Source organism: Ambystoma mexicanum, chromosome 8 (genome assembly GCF_040938575.1).
Source record: "Ambystoma mexicanum isolate Mex_15411 chromosome 8, UKY_AmexF1_1, whole genome shotgun sequence".
NCBI lineage: Eukaryota > Metazoa > Chordata > Amphibia > Caudata > Ambystomatidae > Ambystoma > Ambystoma mexicanum.
In genome coordinates, this window is record NC_090929.1 from 343,012,908 (window position 1) to 343,036,962 (window position 24,055).

Here is a 24,055-nt window from a genome sequence, read left to right on the forward strand (position 1 = left end):
TGGTGACCCTCAGAGCGCACGGTATTGAAACTTGCTGTGTGACTGGTGACCCTCAGAGCGCACAGTCTTGAAGCTTGCTGTGTGGCTGGTGACCCTCATAGTGCACAGTCATGAAGCCTGCTGGGTGGCTGGCGACCCTCAGAGCACACAGTATTTAAGCTTGATGTGTGGCTGGCGATCTTCAGAGTGCACGGTCTTGAAGCCTGATGTGTGATTGGCGACCCTCAGAGCGCACGTTCTTGAAGTCTGCTGTGTGGCTGGTGACCCTCAGAGTGCCTGGTCTTGAAGCCTGATGTGTGGCTGGCGACCATCAGAGCACACAGTATTGAAGCTTGATGTGTGGCTGGCTATCTTCAGAGCGCACGGTCTTGAAGCCTGATGTGTGGCTGGCGACCCTCAGAGCGCACGTTCTTGAAGTCTGCTGTGTGGCTGGTGACCCTCAGAGGGCCTGGTCTTGAAGCCTGATGTGTGGCTGGCGACCATCATAGCACACAGTATTGAAGCTTGACGTGTGGCTGGCGATCTTCAGAGCGCACGGTCTTGAAGCTTGCTATGTGGCTGGCAACCCTCAGAGTGCATGGTCTTGAAGCTTGCTGTGTGACTGGCGACCCTTAGAGTGCATGGTCTTGAAGCTTGCTGTGTGGCTGGTGACCCTCAGAGCGTAGGTCTTGAAGCCTGCTGTGTGATTGGTGACCCTCAGAGTGCATGGTCTTGAAGCCTGATGTGTGGCTGGTGACCATCAGAGCACACGGTCTTGAAGCTTGCTGTGTGGCTGGTGACCCTCAGAGTGCATGGTCTTGAAGCCTGCTGTGTGGCTGGTGACCTTCAGAGTGCACAGTATTGAAGCTTGCTGTGTGGCTAGCGACCCTCAGAGTGCACAGTCTTGAAGCTTGCTGTGTGGCTGGTGACCCTCAGAGTGCACGGTCTTGAAGCCTGCTGTGTGGCTGGCGACCCTCAGAGCGCAAGGTCTTGAAGCCCGCTGTGTGGCTGGCTACCCTCAAAGCATACGGTATTGAAGCCTTCTGTGTGTCAGAGCACATGGTATTGAAGCTTACTGTGTGACTGGCGACCTTCAGAGTGCACGGTCTTGAAGCCTGATGTGTGACTGGCGACCCTCAGAGCACACGGTCTTGAAGCCTGCTGTATGGCTGGCGACCCTTAGAGTGCACGGTATTGAAGCTTGCTGTGTGGCTGGCGACCCTCAGAGTGCACGGTCTTGAAGCTTGCTGTGTGGCTGGCAACCCTCGGAGTGCATGGTCTTGAAGCTTGCTGTGTGGCTGGCGGCCCTCAGAGTGCATGGTCTTGAAGCTTGCTGTGTCGCTGGTGACCCTCAGAGCGTAGGTCTTGAAGCATGCTGTGTGGTTGGTGACCCTCAGAGCGCATGGTCTTGAAGCCTGATGTGTGGCTGGCGACCATCAGAGTGCATCGTCTTGAAGCCTGATGTGTGCCTGGCAACCCTCAGAGCGGATGGTCTTGAAGCCTGATGTGTGGCTGGTGACCCTCGGAGCGCACAGTATTTAAGTGTGCTGTGTGGCTAGCGACCCTCAGAGTGCACGGTCTTGAAGCCTGCTGTGTGGCTGGTGACCCTCAGAGTGTATGGTATTGAAGCCTGCTGTGTGTCAGAGCGCATGGTATTGAAGCTTACTGTGTGACTGGCGACCTTCAGAGCGCACAGTCTTGAAGCCTGATGTGTGACTGGCGACCCTCAGAGCGCATGGTCTTGAAGCCTGCTGTATGGCTGGCGACCCTCAGAGTGCATGGTATTGAAGATTGCTGAGTGGCTGGCGACCCTCAGAGTGCACGGTCTTGAAGCTTGCTGTGTGGCTAGCGACCCTCAGAGTGCATGGTATTGAAGCCTGCTGTGTGGCTGGCGACCCTAAGAGTGCACAGTCTTGAAGCCAGCTGTGTGGCTGGTGACCCTCAGAGCGCATGGTTTTGAAGCCTGCTGTGTGGCTGGTGACACTCAGAGCGCACAGTCTTGAAGCCTGCTGTGTGGCTGGTGACCCTCAGAGCGCACGGTATTGAAACTTGCTGTGTGACTGGTGACCCTCAGAGCGCACAGTCTTGAAGCTTGCTGTGTGGCTGGTGACCCTCACAGTGCACAGTCATGAAGCCTGCTGGGTGGCTGGCGACCCTCAGAGCACACAGTATTTAAGCTTGATGTGTGGCTGGCGATCTTCAGAGTGCACGGTCTTGAAGCCTGATGTGTGATTGGCGACCCTCAGAGCGCACGTTCTTGAAGTCTGCTGTGTGGCTGGTGACCCTCAGAGTGCCTGGTCTTGAAGCCTGATGTGTGGCTGGCGACCATCAGAGCACACAGTATTGAAGCTTGATGTGTGGCTGGCGATCTTCAGAGCGCACGGTCTTGAAGCCTGATGTGTGGCTGGCGACCCTCAGAGCGCACGTTCTTGAAGTCTGCTGTGTGGCTGGTGACCCTCAGAGTGCCTGGTCTTGAAGCCTGATGTGTGGCTGGCGACCATCATAGCACAAAGTATTGAAGCTTGATGTGTGGCTGGCGATCTTCAGAGCGCACGGTCTTGAAGCTTGCTATGTGGCTGGCAACCCTCAGAGTGCATGGTCTTGAAGCTTGCTGTGTGACTGGCGACTCTTAGAGTGCATGGTCTTGAAGCTTGCTGTCTGGCTGGTGACCCTCAGAGCGTAGGTCTTGAAGCCTGCTGTGTGATTGGTGACCCTCAGAGTGCATGGTCTTGAAGCCTGATGTGTGGCTGGCGACCATCAGAGCACACGGTCTTGAAGCTTGCTGTGTGGCTGGTGACCCTCAGAGTGCATGGTCTTGAAGCCTGCTGTGTGGCTGGTGACCTTCAGAGTGCACAGTATTGAAGCTTGCTGTGTGGCTGGCGACCCTCAGAGTGCACGGTCTTGAAGCTTGCTGTGTGGCTGGCAACCCTCAGAGTGCATGGTCTTGAAGCTTGCTGTCTGGCTGGTGACCCTCAGAGCGTAGGTCTTGAAGCCTGCTGTGTGATTGGTGACCCTCAGAGTGCATGGTCTTGAAGCCTGATGTGTGGCTGGCGACCATCAGAGCACACGGTCTTGAAGCTTGCTGTGTGGCTGGTGACCCTCAGGGTGCATGGTCTTGAAGATTGCTGAGTGGCTGGCGACCCTCAGAGTGCACAGTCTTGAAGCTTGCTGTGTGGCTGGTGACCCTCAGAGTGCACGGTCTTGAAGCCTGCTGGGTGGCTGGCGACCCTCAGAGCGCAAGGTCTTGAAGCCCGCTGTGTGGCTGCCGACCCTCAAAGCATACGGTATTGAAGCCTTCTGTGTGTCAGAGCACATGGTATTGAAGCTTACTGTGTGACTGGCGACCCTCAGAGTGCACGGTCTTGAAGCCTGATGTGTGACTGGCGACCCTCAGAGCACACGGTCTTGAAGCCTGCTGTATGGCTGGCGACCCTTAGAGTGCACGGTATTGAAGCTTGCTGTGTGGCTGGCGACCCTCAGAGTGCACGGTCTTGAAGCTTGCTGTGTGGCTGGCAACCCTCAGAGTGCATGGTCTTGAAGCTTGCTGTGTGGCTGGCAACCCTCAGAGTGCATGGTCTTGAAGCTTGCTGTGTCGCTGGTGACCCTCAGAGCGTAGGTCTTGAAGCATGTTGTGTGGTTGGTGACCCTCAGAGTGCATGGTCTTGAAGCCTGATGTGTGGCTGGCGACCATCAGAGTGCATCGTCTTGAAGCCTGATGTGTGCCTGGCAACCCTCAGAGCGCATGGTCTTGAAGCCTGATGTGTGGCTGGTGACCCTCGGAGCGCACAGTATTTAAGTGTGCTGTGTGGCTAGCGACCCTCAGAGTGCACGGTCTTGAAGCCTGCTGTGTGGCTGGTGACCCTCAGAGTGTATGGTATTGAAGCCTGCTGTGTGTCAGAGCGCATGGTATTGAAGCTTACTGTGTGACTGGCGACCTTCAGAGCGCACAGTCTTGAAGCCTGATGTGTGACTGGCGACCCTCAGAGCGCATGGTCTTGAAGCCTGCTGTATGGCTGGCGACCCTCAGAGTGCATGGTATTGAAGATTGCTGAGTGGCTGGCGACCCTCAGAGTGCACAGTCTTGAAGCTTGCTGTGTGGCTGGTGTCCCTCAGAGTGCACGGTCTTGAAGCCTGCTGTGTGGCTGGCGACCCTCAGAGCGCACGGTCTTGAAGCCTGCTGTGTGGCTGGCGACCCTCAAAGCATACGGTATTGAAGCCTTCTGTGTGTCAGAGCACATGGTATTGAAGCTTACTGTGTGACTGGCGACCCTCAGAGTGCACGGTCTTGAAGCCTGATGTGTGACTGGCGACCCTCAGAGCACACGGTCTTGAAGCCTGCTGTATGGCTGGCGACCCTTAGAGTGCACGGTATTGAAGCTTGCTGTGTGGCTGGTGACCCTCAGAGTGCACGGTCTTGAAGCTTGCTGTGTGGCTGGCAACCCTCAGAGTGCATGGTCTTGAAGCTTGCTGTGTGGCTGGTGACCCTCAGAGTGCATGGTCTTGAAGCTTACTGTGTCGCTGGTGACCCTCAGAGCGTAGGTCTTGAAGCTGTGCTGGTGGCGGGCTTCTGTGCTTATTAACATACGCATAATTGGGGGTTTTGCAGAGGAGGCTGGGCCGCCCTCTGTGCTCCGGACTTCACAGCTTCGGGACTAGTGCAGAGGGGGCAGGTGTGAATATCGAGATACGCTCACATCACATGTTGATGAGGCAATTGATAAACCAACATATGTGCTGTATCTTGCATTTCGGCCGAGCGGCAGACATGTATGTTGTCTGCTAGCCGCATAAATAAACGGGGGGATGGTTGCGAGTCTCTCTAACCAGCAGCCTAATTGGAAAAGTGGTTAGCCCTTCAAAGGACTGACATATCTGTCTTGCCGGCTCCCCCATCCTAGGCACGCATCTGTTGTTTACGATATCTCAGCCGGCTAATGTGCCTGCTGCAGAGTAACCCCCAGAATACATGTTTTTATCTACATGGCGCGTTCAGCCTTTCAGGAAAGTCAGTGCCTCTCTCTATCATAACACTTAATATCCACGTAGCCACGAAGTGCACAACGTGCAGCACGCTCTATATTACCAAAATAACACAACTTTATTCTAGGTCATGAGAAAAGCTACAATGATCTTCTATGAGCAGTGGTACAAGTGGGAAAAAAGGAACTAGTGGTTCTCTGACTGCATCCAAAAAGCAGGGAGTTTGGCGTTCGGACAGATGATGGGGGGATGGGTGTCGAGTGGGGATGGGAGGTGACCAGGATCACAAAACTTGCCTCAAATTGTTGGATTTCAAGGTCTACAGTAAAACTGTTTTATAGCGTTTACTTACAAGAAACACAAATTGCATAAGAAAGCAACATGTTGAACCAAAAGAATATCATTGTGGCTTTAATTTTGACATCCTGAATGGTAAACTATAAGTCCCAGAATTCAAGCTAATGCCAACCTGAAAAATCTAGTTTACCCACGGTACTTTGAGTTAAGACATGTAATGAAAGAAGTTGTGTAATAAAGATAAATATGCAGTTTATTTGTCATAAACGCCAGCGTGTTGTTACTCATGATGTTGAAAACAGTTCATTAGTAACTTAAAGCAACTTTATTTTGTCAAGAGAGCAGACATCACGGATACAAACAAATCTTTAAATGCTTCCTACATAACTTGGCACTGCAGAGCCTTAAATGAAGAAAAGTGTTCCTCAGTCCCAATTCAGCAGTCTCACATTTGGGAATATAAAACTACACAGAGCTCCCAAGTGAGAAGGCCACCCAGTCCTGTTTTTTCCCTTTCAATTCTGGGCTTGTTTTTTATTTTCCATTTGAAATTTAGAAAAACTAGAAGTCCCAGAATTCCACGCAAAACACGGCCCCCCTCTCTGTACCACCACCCATCCTAGCCCTTTTTCTATACTCAACCCTACCCCTTCTCTCTTTACCCCCACAATGCACTGTAACCCCTCTCTCTGGCTCCACCCACACTACACCCTTTATTCACTCACCCACCTTACACCACTCGACCCGCTCTTTTTCTCCATCCACATTACCCCCTCTCCTCCTCTCATCCTACTTCTCACACTCTCTCTTTATTTCTTATCCTCTCACTGACCCATTCTCGCTCGTATTTCCTCTTGCACATCATCAACGGCACCCTCTATCAAAATGGCTTCCAACTTTGCTCTATTGCCCTTCTCTTTCTGCACCCCTTATCACATCCTCCTTTGAAACTGTGCACTCTCCTCCTTGCACCCAGGTGCCTATAAATGCAACATGCAAAAACATCAGTAAATGCCAAAACTATTGCTTGGTTTTTTTTTTTAGAGTTTACCCAAGCCATTCCCCATGCCTTATTGTCATACCTTCCCTCCCCCACCGAGGAAAGGTACCGAAAACGCTTTGGGCCTCATTACGACCCAGGCGGTAAGTTACCGCCTGGGCCGTGACTTTACCACCATGGCGTAAACTATGTTTACGCCATGGTGGTTGGCGGACTTACCGCCCCATTCCGAGGTTGGTGGGGCGGTAAGTCCCCAATCCCCATTTACCCTTCCCCATTCCCATTTTTGCCCCATAGGGCATAATGGGAGTGGGGAAGGCGTTAATTACGCCACCGTAAATTACGGTGGCGTAATTAACTCCATGGTCCCTTAGCGCCATGGATTTTAACACCTGCTAAAAGCAGGTGTTAAATCCGCCATGCCGCTAAGGGACCTCGTACTCAGGCGGTAAGGGTCGGCGCTGTTTACGCCGCCGTAAACCCCTTACCGCCTGAGTTGTAATGAGGCCCTTTGACAGGATCTGTATAAAAGTCTTTAAAATCTGACTTGCCTTTCAAGACTCTGGAAAACACCTTTTCAGACTCTGCATACAAGCTCTCAGAACCAGATTACCATTGCCCTAAAAACGAAAATACTGTGACTAAGAACATGAGCCGAAAAATGGACACCACGAGCTGCCCTCTAGTTGTTGCGAGAACAAGTCTGATGCCAGGAGATTTAAACCCGCAGACCAGCTGACAGGAAGATGCTGGCTGGAGAACGCTACTTCTCTCTGTGTTGACCGTGGAGCTGGAGAGGTGTCTGTGGAGCAAGCCAGCGCATTGAGAAGGAAGATGGGAGCGGACTGCAAGCGGGAGTATACGGCGAGAACGCCAGAAGCAAAGGAAAGGCTCCTGGGCATTCACAGGTACGCGGAGCAGAGGAATGGGAGCCACAAGAGGCAGAGAAGCAGAGAAGCAAAGGCAGCGAAAGGGAGTGGAACACTGAAATACCGCCGCAGGCTTGCCGCGGCAGAACCAACATTAGCCAGCGAGTCCACCCAAGGGAAGAGGGAACACCGGGGCATGTTGGCAACCCTGTCAAAACCGAATAACCATAAAGGAAATACATGAAAGATAACAAACATTTCTTAAAGAGGCCAAACAGAATAAGAGACTGTCAAATTTGTGAGTGTATGCAGTACACTTAGAAGAGAAGTCCTGGCAAGATAGTATACCAGGTGGATTCAAGAGAAGGCAGACAAAATGTAAAGGATTATCAACTTTGTAAGTGTTTGCAGAGCCCACATGAGAAAAGTCCTTGCAGGAGAGTATACCAGGCAGATGCAAGTTACAGGTTTGTTCATATAAGAAAAGCCCTGACATGACATTATACCAGGCATATGCAAGTTACAAGTATGTTTATATAAAAAAAAGCCCTGACAGGAAAGCATATCAGGCATCGTCAAGTTGAACAGTGTGTAATATACAGTGCCCAAGGAAGTCCTGATAAGGATACATCAGGACTAGCAAAAGGTTGTGGAAATATATTAAAGAGGAGTGAAATCCAGGCAGGAGAGTGCAGTATTTTATTTATTTATTTATTTTAATTTTTGTAATGCGCCAACATGCCCATGGGCCTCAGGGCGCACAAAGAACAAGACAAAGACAAACAAGCATAAGAGGCAGATGGAGAAGCGAGTCAGGAGATTATTCCAGGTTAAATAAGTGAGTCTTTACGACACGTTTGAACGCTGTATAGCTCTGGATCTGCCGTATACCAGCTGGAAGTGTGTTCCATAAAAGGGGACCCGGACAGATATTTAATTATTTTGACACTTATGAAGCACAGCGAACCCCACCACCAAGGTAGTCTCTTGGTCGCTTAAGATCTGATTACTTCTGGCCTTTCAAAGGCAGATCATCATTGAGAAATATCCTGCATGGTAATGGCCCAAAATGTCACCCTCACAATTACGACGGCCCGAAAATTATGACTTTTTTTTAGACCCCTCCCCTTACACCACATATATATGTGGGGGGGTATTTGATATAAAATTAATATGGGGAAGTTACGGGGGGTCTCCCCACGCATATATATGTGGTGTAAGGGGAGTTTAAAAAAAATAAAAATAAAAGTCGCCATTTTCAGCCGTCGTAATTATGACGGTCACACTGATCACATAGATCCTCCAGGATCCATGCAAGGCAATCCTGGCTATGATGCTGAGTGCCAAGTACTCTGGGCATGTTCAAATTCGCACTTGCAATTCTCAGTTGGTTTGGATGGCTTACATTGACTTGTTTGTAACACTTGAAACTTTAATATTCCCCTTGAGTGAGCAGTGCCAGAGAAGCAACCAATGACAAACCAACGTCCACCTCTCACAACCTTCAACCCTGCCGAAGACAAGTAGTATGGCATCTCATCAGTATTAAGAATAGGCATCGGAATGGGTGACGCAATACAGATGTGTTGCAGCATCACAAACCTACATATAGGACAAAATCCATGTAACATGTCAATAACTTACAAAATACTTCCCAGTGACTGGTGGCTGGTAGACTCCATCGAAGGTGCACATGGGCTTCTTCCCGCAAGATGAGAAGTCAAAAATCTGTGTGAAGAGTATGTGGCAATTCTTTGCGTCTCCACTGCCCACGAAAGTAATGTTCTGTCCGGGAATAGGTTTGTCATGTGATGGGGCCAGGTGCTCCGTGCAGGGACTGTCATACAGAGAGGTAACAGGCACAACCTCTTGGTAGCCCGCAGGATAGCATGGGTTGACAACTTGGTTCCTCAAATCCTTTCCCTGTAGAAAAACAGAACAGCACTGAAAAACACATGATCACAACTACATCCACAGTCCAGTGATACGTTCACCTCCAAGCGCGCTGCCATGCCTCAGCAATCATCAGGGGAAAGGTATGATTCAGGTGTGCAAGGTTAAGTCTTTCTAGAAAGTACCAGGATATTACAGCAAGTAATTCTGGTTCCTGTAGTTCAAAGCTCGCCAGGAACCAACCCACACCCATTATTACATCTGTGCCCTCATTGGCGTGGGGGGATTACCAACCGTGTCACACTCCTCAGTCGGGCATGGGTAACCTGGGTGCATTCCCTCTGGAGCCCAAGGCTCATCAGGCATGTTTTACCAAGGCTGAGGAGGTAAGGGATCCCAGCTGCTCTGCATCCCAGCTGCAGTCCGCTCCACAATCCTTTACTCTATTCCTCCAAGGGCACTTTCATGTTTCAGCAATCATCAGGGATACATGTTTGTATGCAGGTCACATAACCTACAAGATTCAACCAAACCGTGGTCAACATAAAACGTTGTGTAACACGGTTTCACAATGGGGTAACTACACAAATACAAGAAATGGATATGAGTAATTTTACCGTCAGAATCTTCTCAGCAATATTTCTTTTTATCAGTCTTTCTTCACTGTATTCCGTCTGCAGATGTTACTCTTTCCCTTGTTCGTGTCCCTGCCCCTTGCTGTTTTTTGAGCCAATCCATTTGCTTTGCTTTGGTATTGGGTTCACCTTTTTGGCTTTTAAGCGGCTCTTTGAGCGCTGACTTAAAGCTCAAACTAATGGCATGGGAAGCGAAGGTAGGACAGAGATGGATGTCAGAGGGGGTGCGGGGGAGGGCTACGCAGCCTGTGAGAGTTGTTTGCATTGTTATACCCACCCACTGGCACCCTTGGCCATATAAGTCCCTGTGGCAATTCGCACTCATTACCTGCCCCTCTCCACCCAAAAGTCACGCCATGGGATATTGCTTAGCTAGCTCTGTCCTTACAAGGGAAGGCAGTGTTCTTTATGATCGCCCTTCGGAAAGGTAATGACTTCATTGCAGCTCTAAACGAGCTCATGGTGTAATAAAAATGTCATAACTAAGTGTGCGCTCATCCACTTAATTCATAAGCAATATATGTGTACTTTCACCTGTTTCTTGCACAGAACACCTGTTAGAAACTAGGTTTCCCCCTGTATATGTGTGATGGGTGGAAGGCATGGAATACATCACAACTATACACATTGCTTTGGGCAGCCTCCAAACCATCCTGTTTCAGTCTGCCGTGCCTTCCCAGAAGGAATACATCATATGCAAATCAGGCTTGGTTTCACCCCAACAGAGGTAGTACAGCCAGAACTGCTAGGTCGTATCCATTTTGCACAAGAGCCGAGCAACCTCAGACTTGTTTTGGGCTTGTTGGCCCTCATCAGTGAGGTTTAGATTGTGTTCCTAGGCAAAGCAGGCTTCAGACTCTCATCTGGACATAAATAAAATGTGGCCTAGAACACTAAGCTTCACCTCATGGATGAGACCTCACAAGATATTAAAATGTTCGGGGGTGCTTGCATTTCTGCGCCGAGAGGGCATGGCCGGGCAGTTCAGGCTGGACTGTTCCCATTAGTGCCATGACAAATACTGATCTGTGTATCTGCACATGGCTTGTCCCCTTCTGCAATGGCACTGACAGACTAAAACAGTGACGTGGCGGTTGCCTAGAGCAGTACCAGTAGTTACAATTAGTTCTAAAAGTTTCACCCATCACATTTTTTGGTAATAATTTGACTGCTGTCAAATGTACAGGTACTAATACCGTTTGTCAGCTACTACCACACTATGGGCAGGTAATACCAGTATGGCACTGGCTGAAGAAAGCCCATCCCGTGCCTATACAAAAGTCAAAACAGTAGACTTTGCCAATGCTTGTTTATTTGGCTTGCCCTGATTTCCTATGCCCCGAACAGCTTGGTCGATTTGCGAAGAAGTATGATGTGACTCTGCTGTGCGTAAGGCAGCTGAAACAATGTTTTGCTCTTAACAGCTGGACTGTGCCTGCAAGTAATTTTTAGGAACAATAGATCCATTATCATTCCTTTTTCTAACCCCAAAAAAGAATAAAAGAAAAACAGTGAAAACCTATGTGATTATTGTTTCTTTGATGCTTTTCTCTGATAAAACCCAAAATGGAAAACGACCCAAAATGGAAAAAGAGAAACCTGCTCTGAACCCCTTTGAAGAAACCCCCTTGAAGAAACCCCCTTGAAAAAAGAAATCCAACAAGCATATTTCTTTGGGAGCTTATCATTTTTGGACGGGAGGCGGGTCAGCAGGTGGTAGAACACAAGGAGGCAAAGATGGAGGGTCAGCAGTAGGGGGACACAAGGAGGCAGAGATGGAGGGTCAGCAGTAGGGGGCACACAAGGAGGCAGAGATGGAAGGTCAGCAGGAGAGGGAACATAATAAGTCAGAGATGAAGGGTCAGCAGGAGGGGAATACAAGGAGGCAGAGATGGAGGGTCAGCAGGAGGGGAACACAAGGAGGCAGAGATGAAGGGTCAGCAGGAGGGGGAACACAAGGAGGTAGAGATGGAGGGTCAGCAGGAGGTGGAACACAAGGAGGCAGAGATGGAGTGTCAGCAGGAGGTGGAACACAAGGAGGCAGATATGGAGGGTCAGCAGGAGGGGGGACACAACGAGAGGGAACACAAAAAGGCAGAGATGGAGGGTCAGAAGGAGGGGGAACACAAGGAGGCAGAGATGGATGGTCAGCAGGAGAGGGAATGCAAGGAGGCAGAGATAGAGGGTCAGCAGGAGTTGGAACAGAAGGAGGCAGAGATGGAGGGTCAGCAGGAGAGGGAACACAAGAAGTCAGAGATGAATGGTCAGCAGGAGGGGAAAACAAGGAGGCAGAGATGGAGGGCCAGCAGGAGGGGAACATAAGGAGGCAGAGATGAAGGGTCAGCAGGAGGGGGAACACAAGGAGGTAGAGATGGAAGGTCAGAAGGAGGGGGAACACAAGGAGGCAGAGATGGAGGGTCAGCAGGAGGGGAATACAAGGAGGCAGAGATGGAGTGTCAGCAGGAGGGGGAACACAAGGAGGCAGAGATGGAGAGTCAGCAGGAGGGGGACACAAGGAGGCAGAGATGAAGGGACAGCAGGAGGGGGTACACAAGGAGGCAGAGATGGAGGGTCAGCAGGAGGGGGAAGACAAGGAGGCCGAGATGGAGGGTCAGCAGTAGGTGGAACACAAGGAGGCAGATATGGAGGGTCAGCAGGAGAGCGGACACAAGGAGAGTGAACACAAAAAGGCAGACATGGAGGGTCAGAAGGAGGGGGAACACAAGGAGGCAGAGATGGATGGTCAGCAGGAGAGAGAGTGCAAGGAGGCAGAGATGGAGGGTCAGTAGGAGTGGGAACACAAAGAGGCAGAGATGGAGGGTCAGCAGGAGAGGGAACACAAGAAGTCCGAGATGAAGGGTCAGCAGGAGGGAAACACAAGGAGGCAGAGATGGAGGGTCAGCAGGAGGGGAACACAAGGAGGCAGAGATGAAGGGTCAGCAGTAGGGGGAACACAAGGATGTAGAGTTGGAAAGTTCGCAGGAGGTGGAACACACAGGGGCAGAGATGGAGGGTCAGCAGGAGGGGGAACACAAGGAGGCAGAGATGGAGGGACAGCAGGAGGGGAAATAAAAGGAGGCAGAGATGGAGGGTCAGCCGGAGGTGGAACACACGGAGGCAGAGATGAAGGGTCAGCAGGAGGGGAATACAAGGAGGCAGAGATGGAGGGTCAGCAGGAGGGGAACACAAGGAGGCAGAGATGAAGGGTCAGCAGGAGGGGGACCACAAGGAGGTAGAGATGGAAGGTCAGAAGGAGGGGGAACACAAGGAGGCAGAGATGGAGGGTCAGCAGGAGGTGGAACATACGGAGGCAGATGGAGTGTCAGCAGGAGGGGGGACACAAGGAGGCAGAGATGAAGGGACAGCAGGAGGGGGTACACAAGGAGGCAGAGATGGAGGGTCAGCAGGAGGGGGAAGACAAGGAGGCCGAGATGGAGGGTCATCAGGAGGTGGAAAACAAGGATGCAGAGATGGAGGGTCAGCAGGAGGGGGAAGACAAGGAGGCAGAGATGGAGGGTCAGCAGGAGAGGGAACAGAAGGAGGCAGAGATGGAGGGTCATCAGGAGGTGGAACATAAGGAGGCAGAGATGGAAGGTCAGCAGGAGTGGGAACACAAGGAGACAGAGATGGAGGGTCAGCAGTAGGTGGAACACAAGGAGGCATATATGGAGAGTCAGCAGGAGGGGGGACACAAGGAGAGTGAACACAAAAAGGCAGAGATGGAGGGTCAGAAGGAGGGGGAACACAAGGAGGCAGAGATGGATGGTCAGCAGGAGAGAGAATGCAAGGAGGCAGAGATGGAGGGTCAGCAGGAGTGAGAACACAAGGAGGCAGAGATGGAGGGTCAGCAGGAGAGGGAACACAAGACGTCAGAGATGAAGGGTCAGCAGGAGGGAAACACAAGGAGGCAGAGATGGAGGGTCAGCAGGAGGGGAACACAAGGAGGCAGAGATGAAGGGTCAGCAGGAAGGGAAACAAAAGGAGGCAGAGATGGAGGGTCAGCCGGAGGTGGAACACACGAAGGCAGAGATGGAGGGTCAGCAGGAGGTGGAACACAAGGAAGCAGAGATGGAGGGACAGTAGGAGGGGACACAAGGAGGCTGAGATGCAGGGTCAGGGGGAGAGGGAGGGTCTGCAGGAGAGGGAACACAAGGAGGCAGAGATGGACGGTCAGCAAAAGGGGGAACACAAGGAGGCAGAGATGGAGGGTCAGCAGGAGAGGGAACACAAGGAGGCAGAGATGGAGGGTTAGCAGGAGGTGAAACATAAGGAGGCAGAGAACGAGTGTTAGCAGGAGGGGGAACACACGGAGGCAGAGATGGAGAGTCAGCAGGATGGGGGACACAAGGAGGCAGAGATGAAGGGACAGCAGGAGGGGGAACACAAGGAGGCAGAGATGGAGGGTCAGCAGGAGGGGGAACACAAGGAGGCAGAGATGGAGTGTCAGCAGGAGAGGAACTTAAGGAGGCAGAGATGGAGAGTCAGCAGGAGGGGGGACAAAAAGAGGCAGAGATGGAGGGTCATCAGGAGGTGGAACACAAGGAGGAAGAGATGGAGGGTCAGCAGGAGGTGGAACACAAGGAGACAGAGATGGAGGGACAGCTTGAGGACATAACGAGGCAACGATGGAGTGTCAGCAGGAGAGGAACACAAGGAGGCAGAGATGGAGAGTCAGCAGGAGGGGGGACAAAAGGAGGCAGAGATGGAGGGTCATCAGGAGGTGGAACACACGGAGGCAGAGATGGAGGGTCAGCAGGAGGTGGAACACAAGGAGGAAGAGATGGAGGGACAGCAGGGGGGACATAAGGAGGCAGCGATGGAGGGTCAACAGGAGAGGAAACACAAGGAGGCAGGGATGGAGGGTCAGCAGGAGGGGGAACACGAGGAGGCAGCGATGGAGGGTCAACAGGAGAGGGAACACAAGGAGGCAGACATGGAGGGCCAGCAGGAGAGGGAACACAAGGAGGCAGACATGGAGGGACAGCAGTAGGGGCACAAGGAGGCAGAGATGGAGGGTCAGCAGTAGGGGGAACACAAGGAGGCAGAGATGGAGGGTCAGCAGGAGAGGGAACACAATAAGTCAGAGATGAAGGGTCAGCAGGAGGGGAATACAAGTAGGCAGATATGAAGGGTCAGCAGGAGGGGGAACACAAGGAGGTAGAGATGGAAAGTTAGCAGGAGGAGGAACACAAAGAGCCAGAGATGGAGGGTCAGCAGGAGGGGGAACACAAGGAGGAAGAGATGGAGGGACAGCAGGAGGGGAAACAAAAGGAGGCAGAGATGGACGGTCAGCAGGAGATGGAAGACAAGGAGGCAGAGATGGAGGGTCAGCAGGAGGTGGAACACAAGGAGGCAGAGATGGAGGGTCAGCAGGAGGTGGAACACAAGGAGGCAGAGATGGAGGGACAGCAGGAGGGGACACAAGGAGGCTGAGATGCAGGGTCAGGGGGAGAGGGAGGTTCAGCAGGAGAGGGAACACAAGGAGGCAGAGATGGACGGTCAGCAGGAGGGGGAACACAAGGAGGCAGAGATGGAGGGTCAGCAGGAGAGGGAACACAAGGAGGCAGAGATGGATGGTCAGCAGGAGAAGGAACACAAGGATGCAGAGATGGAGGGTCAGCATGAAGTGGAACACAAGGAGTCAGAGATGGAGGGTCAGCAGGAGTGGGAACACAAGGAGGCAGAGATGGAGGGGCAGCAGGAGGGGAACACAAGGCGACAGAGATGGAGGGTCAGCAGGAGGGGGAACACAAGTAAGCAGAGATGGAGGGTCAGCAGGAGGTGGAACACAAGGAGGCAGAGATGGAGAGTCAGCAGGAGATGGAACAGAAGCTGGCAGATATGGAGGGTCAGAAGGAGGGGGAACACAAGGAGGCAGAGATGGATTGTCAGCAGGAGAGGGAATACAAGGAGGCAGAGATGGAGAGTCAGCAGGAGTGGGAACACAAGGAGGCAAAGATGGGGGGTCAGCAGGAGAGGGAACACAAGGAGGCAGAGATGGAGTGTCAGCAGGAGTTGGAACACAAGGAGGCAGAGATGGAGGGTCAGCAGGAGAGGGAACACAAGGAAGCAGCGATGGAAGGTCAGCAGGAGGGGGGACACAAGGAGGCAGAGATGAAGGGTCAGCAGGAGAAGGAACACAAGGAGGCAGAGATGGAGGGTCAGCATGAAGTGTAACACAAGGAGTCAGAGATGGAGGGTCAGCAGGAGTGGGAACACAAGGAGACAGAGATGGAGGGGCAGCAGGAGGGGGAACACAAGGCGACAGAGATGGAGGGGCAGCAGGAGGGGGAACACAAGGCGACAGAGATGGAGGGTCAGCAGGAGGGGGAACACAAGCAAGCAGAGATGGAGGGTCAGCAGGAGGTGGAACACAAGGAGGCAGAGATGGAGTGTCAGCAGGAGGTGGAACACAACGAGAGGGAACACAAAAAGGCAGAGATGGAGGGTCAGAAGCAGGGGGAACACAAGGAGGCAGAGATGGATGGTCAGCAGGAGAGGGAATGCAAGGAGGCAGAGATAGAGGGTCAGCAGGAGTTGGAACACAAAGAGGCAGAGATGGAGGGTCAGCAGGAGAGGGAACACAAGAAGTCAGAGATGAATGGTCAGCAGGAGGGGAACACAAAGAGGCAGAGATGGAGGGTCAGCAGGAGGGGAACACAAGTAGGCAGAGATGAAGGGTCTGCAGGAGGGGCAACACAAGGAGGTAGAGATGGAAAGTTAGCAGGAGGAGGAACACAAAGAGCCAGAGATGGAGGGTCAGCAGGAGGGGGAACACAAGGAGGCAGAGATGGAGGGACAGCAGGAGGGGAAACAAAAGGAGGCAGAGATGGACGGTCAGCAGGAGGTGGAAGACAAGGAGGCAGAGATGGAGGGTCAGCAGGAGGTGGAACACAAGGAGGCAGAGATGGAGGGTCAGCAGGAGGTGGAACACAAGGAGGCAGAGATGGAGGGACAGCAGGAGGGGACACAAGGAGGCTGAGATGCAGGGTCAGGGGGAGAGGGAGGTTCAGCAGGAGAGGGAACACAAGGAGCAGAGATCGACGGTCAGCAGGAGGGGGAACACAAGGAGGCAGAGATGGAGGGTCACCAGGAGAGGGAACACAAGGAGGCAGAGATGGATGGTCAGCAGGAGAAGGAACACAAGGAGGCAGAGATGGAGGGTCAGCATGAAGTGAAACACAAGGAGTCAGAGATGGAGGGTCAGCAGGAGTGGGAACACAAGGCGACAGAGATGGAGGGTCAGCAGGAGGGGGAACACAAGCAAGCAGAGATGGAGGGTCAGCAGGAGGTGGAACACAAGGAGGCAGAGATGGAGAGTCAGCAGGAGATGGAACAGAAGCAGGCAGATATGGAGGGTCAGAAGGAGGGGGGACACAAGGAGAGGGAACACAAGGAGGCAGAGATGGAGGGTCAGAAGGAGGGGGAACACAAGGAGGCAGAGATGGATTGTCAGCAGGAGAGGGAATGCAAGGAGGCAGAGATGGAGAGTCAGCAGGAGTGGGAACACAAGGAGGCAAAGATGGGGGGTCAGCAGGAGAGGGAACACAAGGAGGCAGAGATGGAGTGTCAGCAGGAAGTGGAACACAAGGAGGCAGAGATGGAGGGTCAGCAGGAGAGGGAACACAAGGAGGCAGCGATGGAAGGTCAGCAGGAGGGGGGAGACAAGGAGGCAGAGATGAAGGGTCAGCAGGAGAAGGAACACAAGGAGGCAGAGATGGAGGGTCAGCATGAAGTGGAACACAAGGAGTCAGAGATGGAGGGTCAGCAGGAGTGGGAACACAAGGAGACATAGATGGAGGGGCAGCAGGAGGGGGAACACAAGGCGACAGAGATGGAGGGTCAGCAGGAGGGGGGACACAAGCAAGCAGAGATGGAGGGTCAGCAGGAGGTGGAACACAAGGAGGCAGAGATGGAGTGGCAGCAGGAGGTGGAACACAAGGAGGCAGATATGGAGGGTCAGCAGGAGGGGGGACACAACGAGAGGGAACACAAAAAGGCAGAGATGGAGGGTCAGAAGGAGGGGGAACACAAGGAGGCAGAGATGGATGGTCAGCAGGAGAGGGAATGCAAGGAGGCAGAGATAGAGGGTCAGCAGGAGTTGGAACAGAAGGAGGCAGAGATGGAGGGTCAGCAGGAGAGGGAACACAAGAAGTCAGAGATGAATGGTCAGCAGGAGGGGAAAACAAGGAGGCGGAGATGGAGGGTCAGCAGGAGGGGAACATAAGGAGGCAGGGACGAAGGGTCAACAGGAGGGGGAACACAAGGAGGCAGAGATGGAGGGACAGCAGGAGGGGAAACACAAGGAGGCAGAGATTTATGGTCAGCAGGCGAGGGAAGACGAGGAGGCAGAGATGGAGGGACAGCAGGAGGGGACACAAGGAAGCTGAGATGCAGGGTCAGGGGGAGAGGGAGGGTCAGCAGGAGAGGGAACACAAGGAGGCAGAGATGGAAGGTCAGAAGGAGGGGCAACATAAGGAGGCACAGATGGAGGGTCAGCAGGAGGTGGAACATAAGGAGGCAGAGATGGAGTGTCAGCAGGAGGGGGAACACAAGGAGGCAGAGATGGAGAGTCAGCAGGAGGGGAGACACAAGGAGGCAGAGATGAAGGGACAGCAGGAGGGGGAACACAAGGAGGCAGAGATGGAGGGTCAGCAGGAGGTGGAACACAAGGAGGCAGAGATGAAGGGACAGCAAGAGGGGGAACACAAGGAGGCAGAGATGTAGGGTCAGCAGGAGGTGGAACACAAGGAGACAGAGATGGAGGGACAGCAGGAGGTGGCACAAGGAGGCTGGGATGCAGGGTCAGGGGGAGAAGGAGGTTCAGCAGGAGAGGGAACACAAGGAGGCAGAGATGGACGGTCAGCAGGAGGGGGAACACAAGGAGGCAGAGATGGAGGGTCAGCAGGAGCGGGAACACAAGGAGGCAGAGATGGATGGTCAGCAGGAGAAGGAACACAAGGAGGCAGAGATGGAGGGTCAGCATGAAGTGGAACACAAGGAGTCAGAGATGGAGGGTCAGCAGGAGTGGGAACACAAGGAGGCAGAGATGAAGGGTCAGCAGGAAGGGAAACAAAAGGAGGCAGAGATGGAGGGTCAGCCGGAGGTGGAACACACGAAGGCAGAGATGGAGGGTCAGCAGGAGGTGGAACACAAGGAAGCAGAGATGGAGGGACAGTAGGAGGGGACACAAGGAGGCTGAGATGCAGGGTCAGGGGGAGAGGGAGGGTCTGCAGGAGAGGGAACACAAGGAGGCAGAGATGGACGGTCAGCAAAAGGGGGAACACAAGGAGGCAGAGATGGAGGGTCAGCAGGAGAGGGAACACAAGGAGGCAGAGATGGAGGGTTAGCAGGAGTTGAAACATAAGGAGGCAGAGAACGACTGTTAGCAGGAGGGGGAACACACGGAGGCAGAGATGGAGAGTCAGCAGGATGGGGGACACAAGGAGGCAGAGATGAAGGGACAGCAGGAGGGGGAACAGAAGGAGGCAGAGATGGAGGGTCAGCAGGAGGGGGAACACAAGGAGGCAGAGTTGGAGGGTCAGCAGGAGGTGGAACATAAGGAGGCAGAGATGGAGTGTCAGCAGGAGAGGAACTTAAGGAGGCAGAGATGGAGAGTCAGCAGGAGGGGGGACAAAAAGAGGCAGAGATGGAGGGTCATCAGGAGGTGGAACACAAGGAGGAAGAGATGGAGGGTCAGCAGGAGGGGGGACAAAAGGAGGCAGAGATGGAGAGTCAGCAGGAGGGGGGACAAAAGGAGGCAGAGATGGAGGGTCATCAGGAGGTGGAACACACGGAGGCAGAGATGGAGGGTCAGCAGGAGGTGGAACACAAGGAGGAAGAGATGGAGGGACAGCAGGGGGGACATAAGGAGGCAGCGATGGAGGGTCAACAGGAGAGGAAACACAAGGAGGCAGGGATGGAGGGTGAGCAGGAGGGGGAACACGAGGAGGCAGCGATGGAGGGTCAACAGGAGAGGAAACACAAGGAGGCAGGGATGGAGGGCCAGCAGGAGAGGGAACACAAGGAGGCAGACATGGAGGGACAGCAGTAGGGGCACAAGGAGGCAGAGATGGAGGGTCTGCAGTAGGGGGAACACAAGGAGGCAGAGATGGAGGGTCAGCAGGAGAGGGAACACAATAAGTCAGAGATGAAGGGTCAGCAGGAGGGGAATACAAGTAGGCAGATATGAAGGGTCAGCAGGAGGGGGAACACAAGGAGGTAGAGATGGAAAGTTAGCAGGAGGAGGAACACAAAGAGCCAGAGATGGAGGGTCAGCAGGAGGGGGAACACAAGGAGGAAGAGATGGAGGGACAGCAGGAGGGGAAACAAAAGGAGGCAGAGATGGACGGTCAGCAGGAGATGGAAGACAAGGAGGCAGAGATGGAGGGTCAGCAGGAGGTGGAACACAAGGAGGCAGAGATGGAGGGTCAGCAGGAGGTGGAACACAAGGAGGCAGAGATGGAGGGACAGCAGGAGGGGACACAAGGAGGCTGAGATGCAGGGTCAGGGGGAGAGGGAGGTTCAGCAGGAGAGTGAACACAAGGAGGCAGAGATGGACGGTCAGCAGGAGGGGGAACACAAGGAGGCAGAGATGGAGGGTCAGCAGGAGAGGGAACACAAGGAGGCAGAGATGGATGGTCAGCAGGAGAAGGAACACAAGGAGGCAGAGATGGAGGGTCAGCATGAAGTGGAACACAAGGAGTCAGAGATGGAGGGTCAGCAGGAGTGGGAACACAAGGAGGCAGAGATGGAGGGGCAGCAGGAGGAGAACACAAGGCGACAGAGATGGAGGGTCAGCAGGAGGGGGAACACAAGTAAGCAGAGATGGAGGGTCAGCAGGAGGTGGAACACAAGGAGGCAGAGATGGAGAGTCAGCAGGAGATTGAACAGAAGCAGGCAGATATGGAGGGTCAGAAGGAGGGGGGACACAAGGAGAGGGAACACAAGGAGGCAGAGATGGAGGGTCAGAAGGAGGGGGAACACAAGGAGGCAGAGATGGATTTTCAGCAGGAGAGGGAATGCAAGGAGGCAGAGATGGAGAGTCAGCAGGAGTGGGAACACAAGGAGGCAAAGATGGGGAGTCAGCAGGAGAGGGAACACAAGGAGGCAGAGATGGAGTGTCAGCAGGAGTTGGAACACAAGGAGGCAGAGATGGAGGGTCAGCAGGAGAGGGAACACAAGGAAGCAGCGATGGAAGGTCAGCAGGAGGGGGGACACAAGGAGGCAGAGATGAAGGGTCAGCAGGAGAAGGAACACAAGGAGGCAGAGATGGAGGGTCAGCATGAAGTGTAACACAAGGAGTCAGAGATGGAGGGACAGCAGGAGTGGGAACACAAGGAGACAGAGGTGGAGGGGGAGCAGGAGGGGGAACACAGGGCGACAGAGATGGAGGGTCAGCAGGAGGGGGAACACAAGCAAGCAGAGATGGAGGGTCAGCAGGAGGTGGAACACAAGGAGGCAGAGATGGAGTGTCAGCAGGAGGTGGAACACAAGGAGGCAGATATGGAGGGTCATCAGGAGGGGGGACACAACGAGAGGGAACACAAAAAGGCAGAGATGGAGGGTCAGAAGCAGGGGGAACACAAGGAGGCAGAGGTGGATGGTCAGCAGGAGAGGGAATGCAAGGAGGCAGAGATAGAGGGTCAGCAGGAGTTGGAACACAAGGAGGCAGAGATGGAGGGTCAGCAGGAGAGGGAACACAAGAAGTCAGAGATGAATGGTCAGCAGGAGGGGAACACAAAGAGGCAGAGATGGAGGGTCAGCAGGAGGGGAACACAAGTAGGCAGAGATGAAGGGTCTGCAGGAGGGGCAACACAAGGAGGTAGAGATGGAAAGTTAGCAGGAGGAGGAACACAAAGAGCCAGAGATGGAGGGTCAGCAGGAGGGGGAACACAAGGAGGCAGAGATGGAGGGACAGCAGGAGGGGAAACAAAAGGAGGCAGAGATGGACGGTCAGCAGGAGGTGGAAGACAAGGAGGCAGAGATGGAGGGTCAGCAGGAGGTGGAACACAAGGAGGCAGAGATGGAGGGTCAGCAGGAGGTGGAACACAAGGAGGCAGAGATGGAGGGACAGCAGGAGGGGACACAAGGAGGCTGAGATGCAGGGTCAGGGGGAGAGGGAGGTTCAGCAGGAGAGGGAACACAAGGAGCAGAGATCGACGGTCAGCAGGAGGGGGAACACAAGGAGGCAGAGATGGAGGGTCACCAGGAGAGGGAACACAAGGAGGCAGAGATGGATGGTCAGCAGGAGAAGGAACACAAGGAGGCAGAGATGGAGGGTCAGCATGAAGTGAAACACAAGGAGTCAGAGATGGAGGGTCAGCAGGAGTGGGAACACAAGGCGACAGAGATGGAGGGTCAGCAGGAGGGGGAACACAAGCAAGCAGAGATGGAGGGTCAGCAGGAGGTGGAACACAAGGAGGCAGAGATGGAGAGTCAGCAGGAGATGGAACAGAAGCAGGCAGATATGGAGGGTCAGAAGGAGGGGGGACACAAGGAGAGGGAACACAAGGAGGCAGAGATGGAGGGTCAGAAGGAGGGGGAACACAAGGAGGCAGAGATGGATTGTCAGCAGGAGAGGGAATGCAAGGAGGCAGAGATGGAGAGTCAGCAGGAGTGGGAACACAAGGAGGCAAAGATGGGGGGTCAGCAGGAGAGGGAACACAAGGAGGCAGAGATGGAGTGTCAGCAGGAAGTGGAACACAAGGAGGCAGAGATGGAGGGTCAGCAGGAGAGGGAACACAAGGAGGCAGCGATGGAAGGTCAGCAGGAGGGGGGAGACAAGGAGGCAGAGATGAAGGGTCAGCAGGAGAAGGAACACAAGGAGGCAGAGATGGAGGGTCAGCATGAAGTGGAACACAAGGAGTCAGAGATGGAGGGTCAGCAGGAGTGGGAACACAAGGAGACATAGATGGAGGGGCAGCAGGAGGGGGAACACAAGGCGACAGAGATGGAGGGTCAGCAGGAGGGGGGACACAAGCAAGCAGAGATGGAGGGTCAGCAGGAGGTGGAACACAAGGAGGCAGAGATGGAGTGGCAGCAGGAGGTGGAACACAAGGAGGCAGATATGGAGGGTCAGCAGGAGGGGGGACACAACGAGAGGGAACACAAAAAGGCAGAGATGGAGGGTCAGAAGGAGGGGGAACACAAGGAGGCAGAGATGGATGGTCAGCAGGAGAGGGAATGCAAGGAGGCAGAGATAGAGGGTCAGCAGGAGTTGGAACAGAAGGAGGCAGAGATGGAGGGTCAGCAGGAGAGGGAACACAAGAAGTCAGAGATGAATGGTCAGCAGGAGGGGAAAACAAGGAGGCGGAGATGGAGGGTCAGCAGGAGGGGAACATAAGGAGGCAGGGACGAAGGGTCAACAGGAGGGGGAACACAAGGAGGCAGAGATGGAGGGACAGCAGGAGGGGAAACACAAGGAGGCAGAGATTTATGGTCAGCAGGCGAGGGAAGACGAGGAGGCAGAGATGGAGGGACAGCAGGAGGGGACACAAGGAAGCTGAGATGCAGGGTCAGGGGGAGAGGGAGGGTCAGCAGGAGAGGGAACACAAGGAGGCAGAGATGGAAGGTCAGAAGGAGGGGCAACATAAGGAGGCACAGATGGAGGGTCAGCAGGAGGTGGAACATAAGGAGGCAGAGATGGAGTGTCAGCAGGAGGGGGAACACAAGGAGGCAGAGATGGAGAGTCAGCAGGAGGGGAGACACAAGGAGGCAGAGATGAAGGGACAGCAGGAGGGGGAACACAAGGAGGCAGAGATGGAGGGTCAGCAGGAGGTGGAACACAAGGAGGCAGAGATGAAGGGACAGCAAGAGGGGGAACACAAGGAGGCAGAGATGTAGGGTCAGCAGGAGGTGGAACACAAGGAGACAGAGATGGAGGGACAGCAGGAGGTGGCACAAGGAGGCTGGGATGCAGGGTCAGGGGGAGAAGGAGGTTCAGCAGGAGAGGGAACACAAGGAGGCAGAGATGGACGGTCAGCAGGAGGGGGAACACAAGGAGGCAGAGATGGAGGGTCAGCAGGAGCGGGAACACAAGGAGGCAGAGATGGATGGTCAGCAGGAGAAGGAACACAAGGAGGCAGAGATGGAGGGTCAGCATGAAGTGGAACACAAGGAGTCAGAGATGGAGGGTCAGCAGGAGTGGGAACACAAGGAGGCAGAGATGAAGGGTCAGCAGGAAGGGAAACAAAAGGAGGCAGAGATGGAGGGTCAGCCGGAGGTGGAACACACGAAGGCAGAGATGGAGGGTCAGCAGGAGGTGGAACACAAGGAAGCAGAGATGGAGGGACAGTAGGAGGGGACACAAGGAGGCTGAGATGCAGGGTCAGGGGGAGAGGGAGGGTCTGCAGGAGAGGGAACACAAGGAGGCAGAGATGGACGGTCAGCAAAAGGGGGAA

At 53.8% G+C, this 24,055-nt stretch overlaps 1 protein-coding gene across 1 annotated transcript in view; it reads right to left on the reverse strand.

Moving 5' to 3' along the window:
- The window catches only part of LOC138471920 (ectonucleoside triphosphate diphosphohydrolase 8-like), a 349,536-nt gene that overhangs the window by 125,855 nt on the left and 199,626 nt on the right, over positions 1–24,055 (reverse strand). Inside the window, exon 7 of the mRNA XM_069609793.1 lies at positions 8,770–9,048. Within this exon, the coding sequence (XP_069465894.1) occupies positions 8,770–9,048 (279 nt within the window). The remainder of the gene's footprint in view (positions 1–8,769; positions 9,049–24,055) is intronic.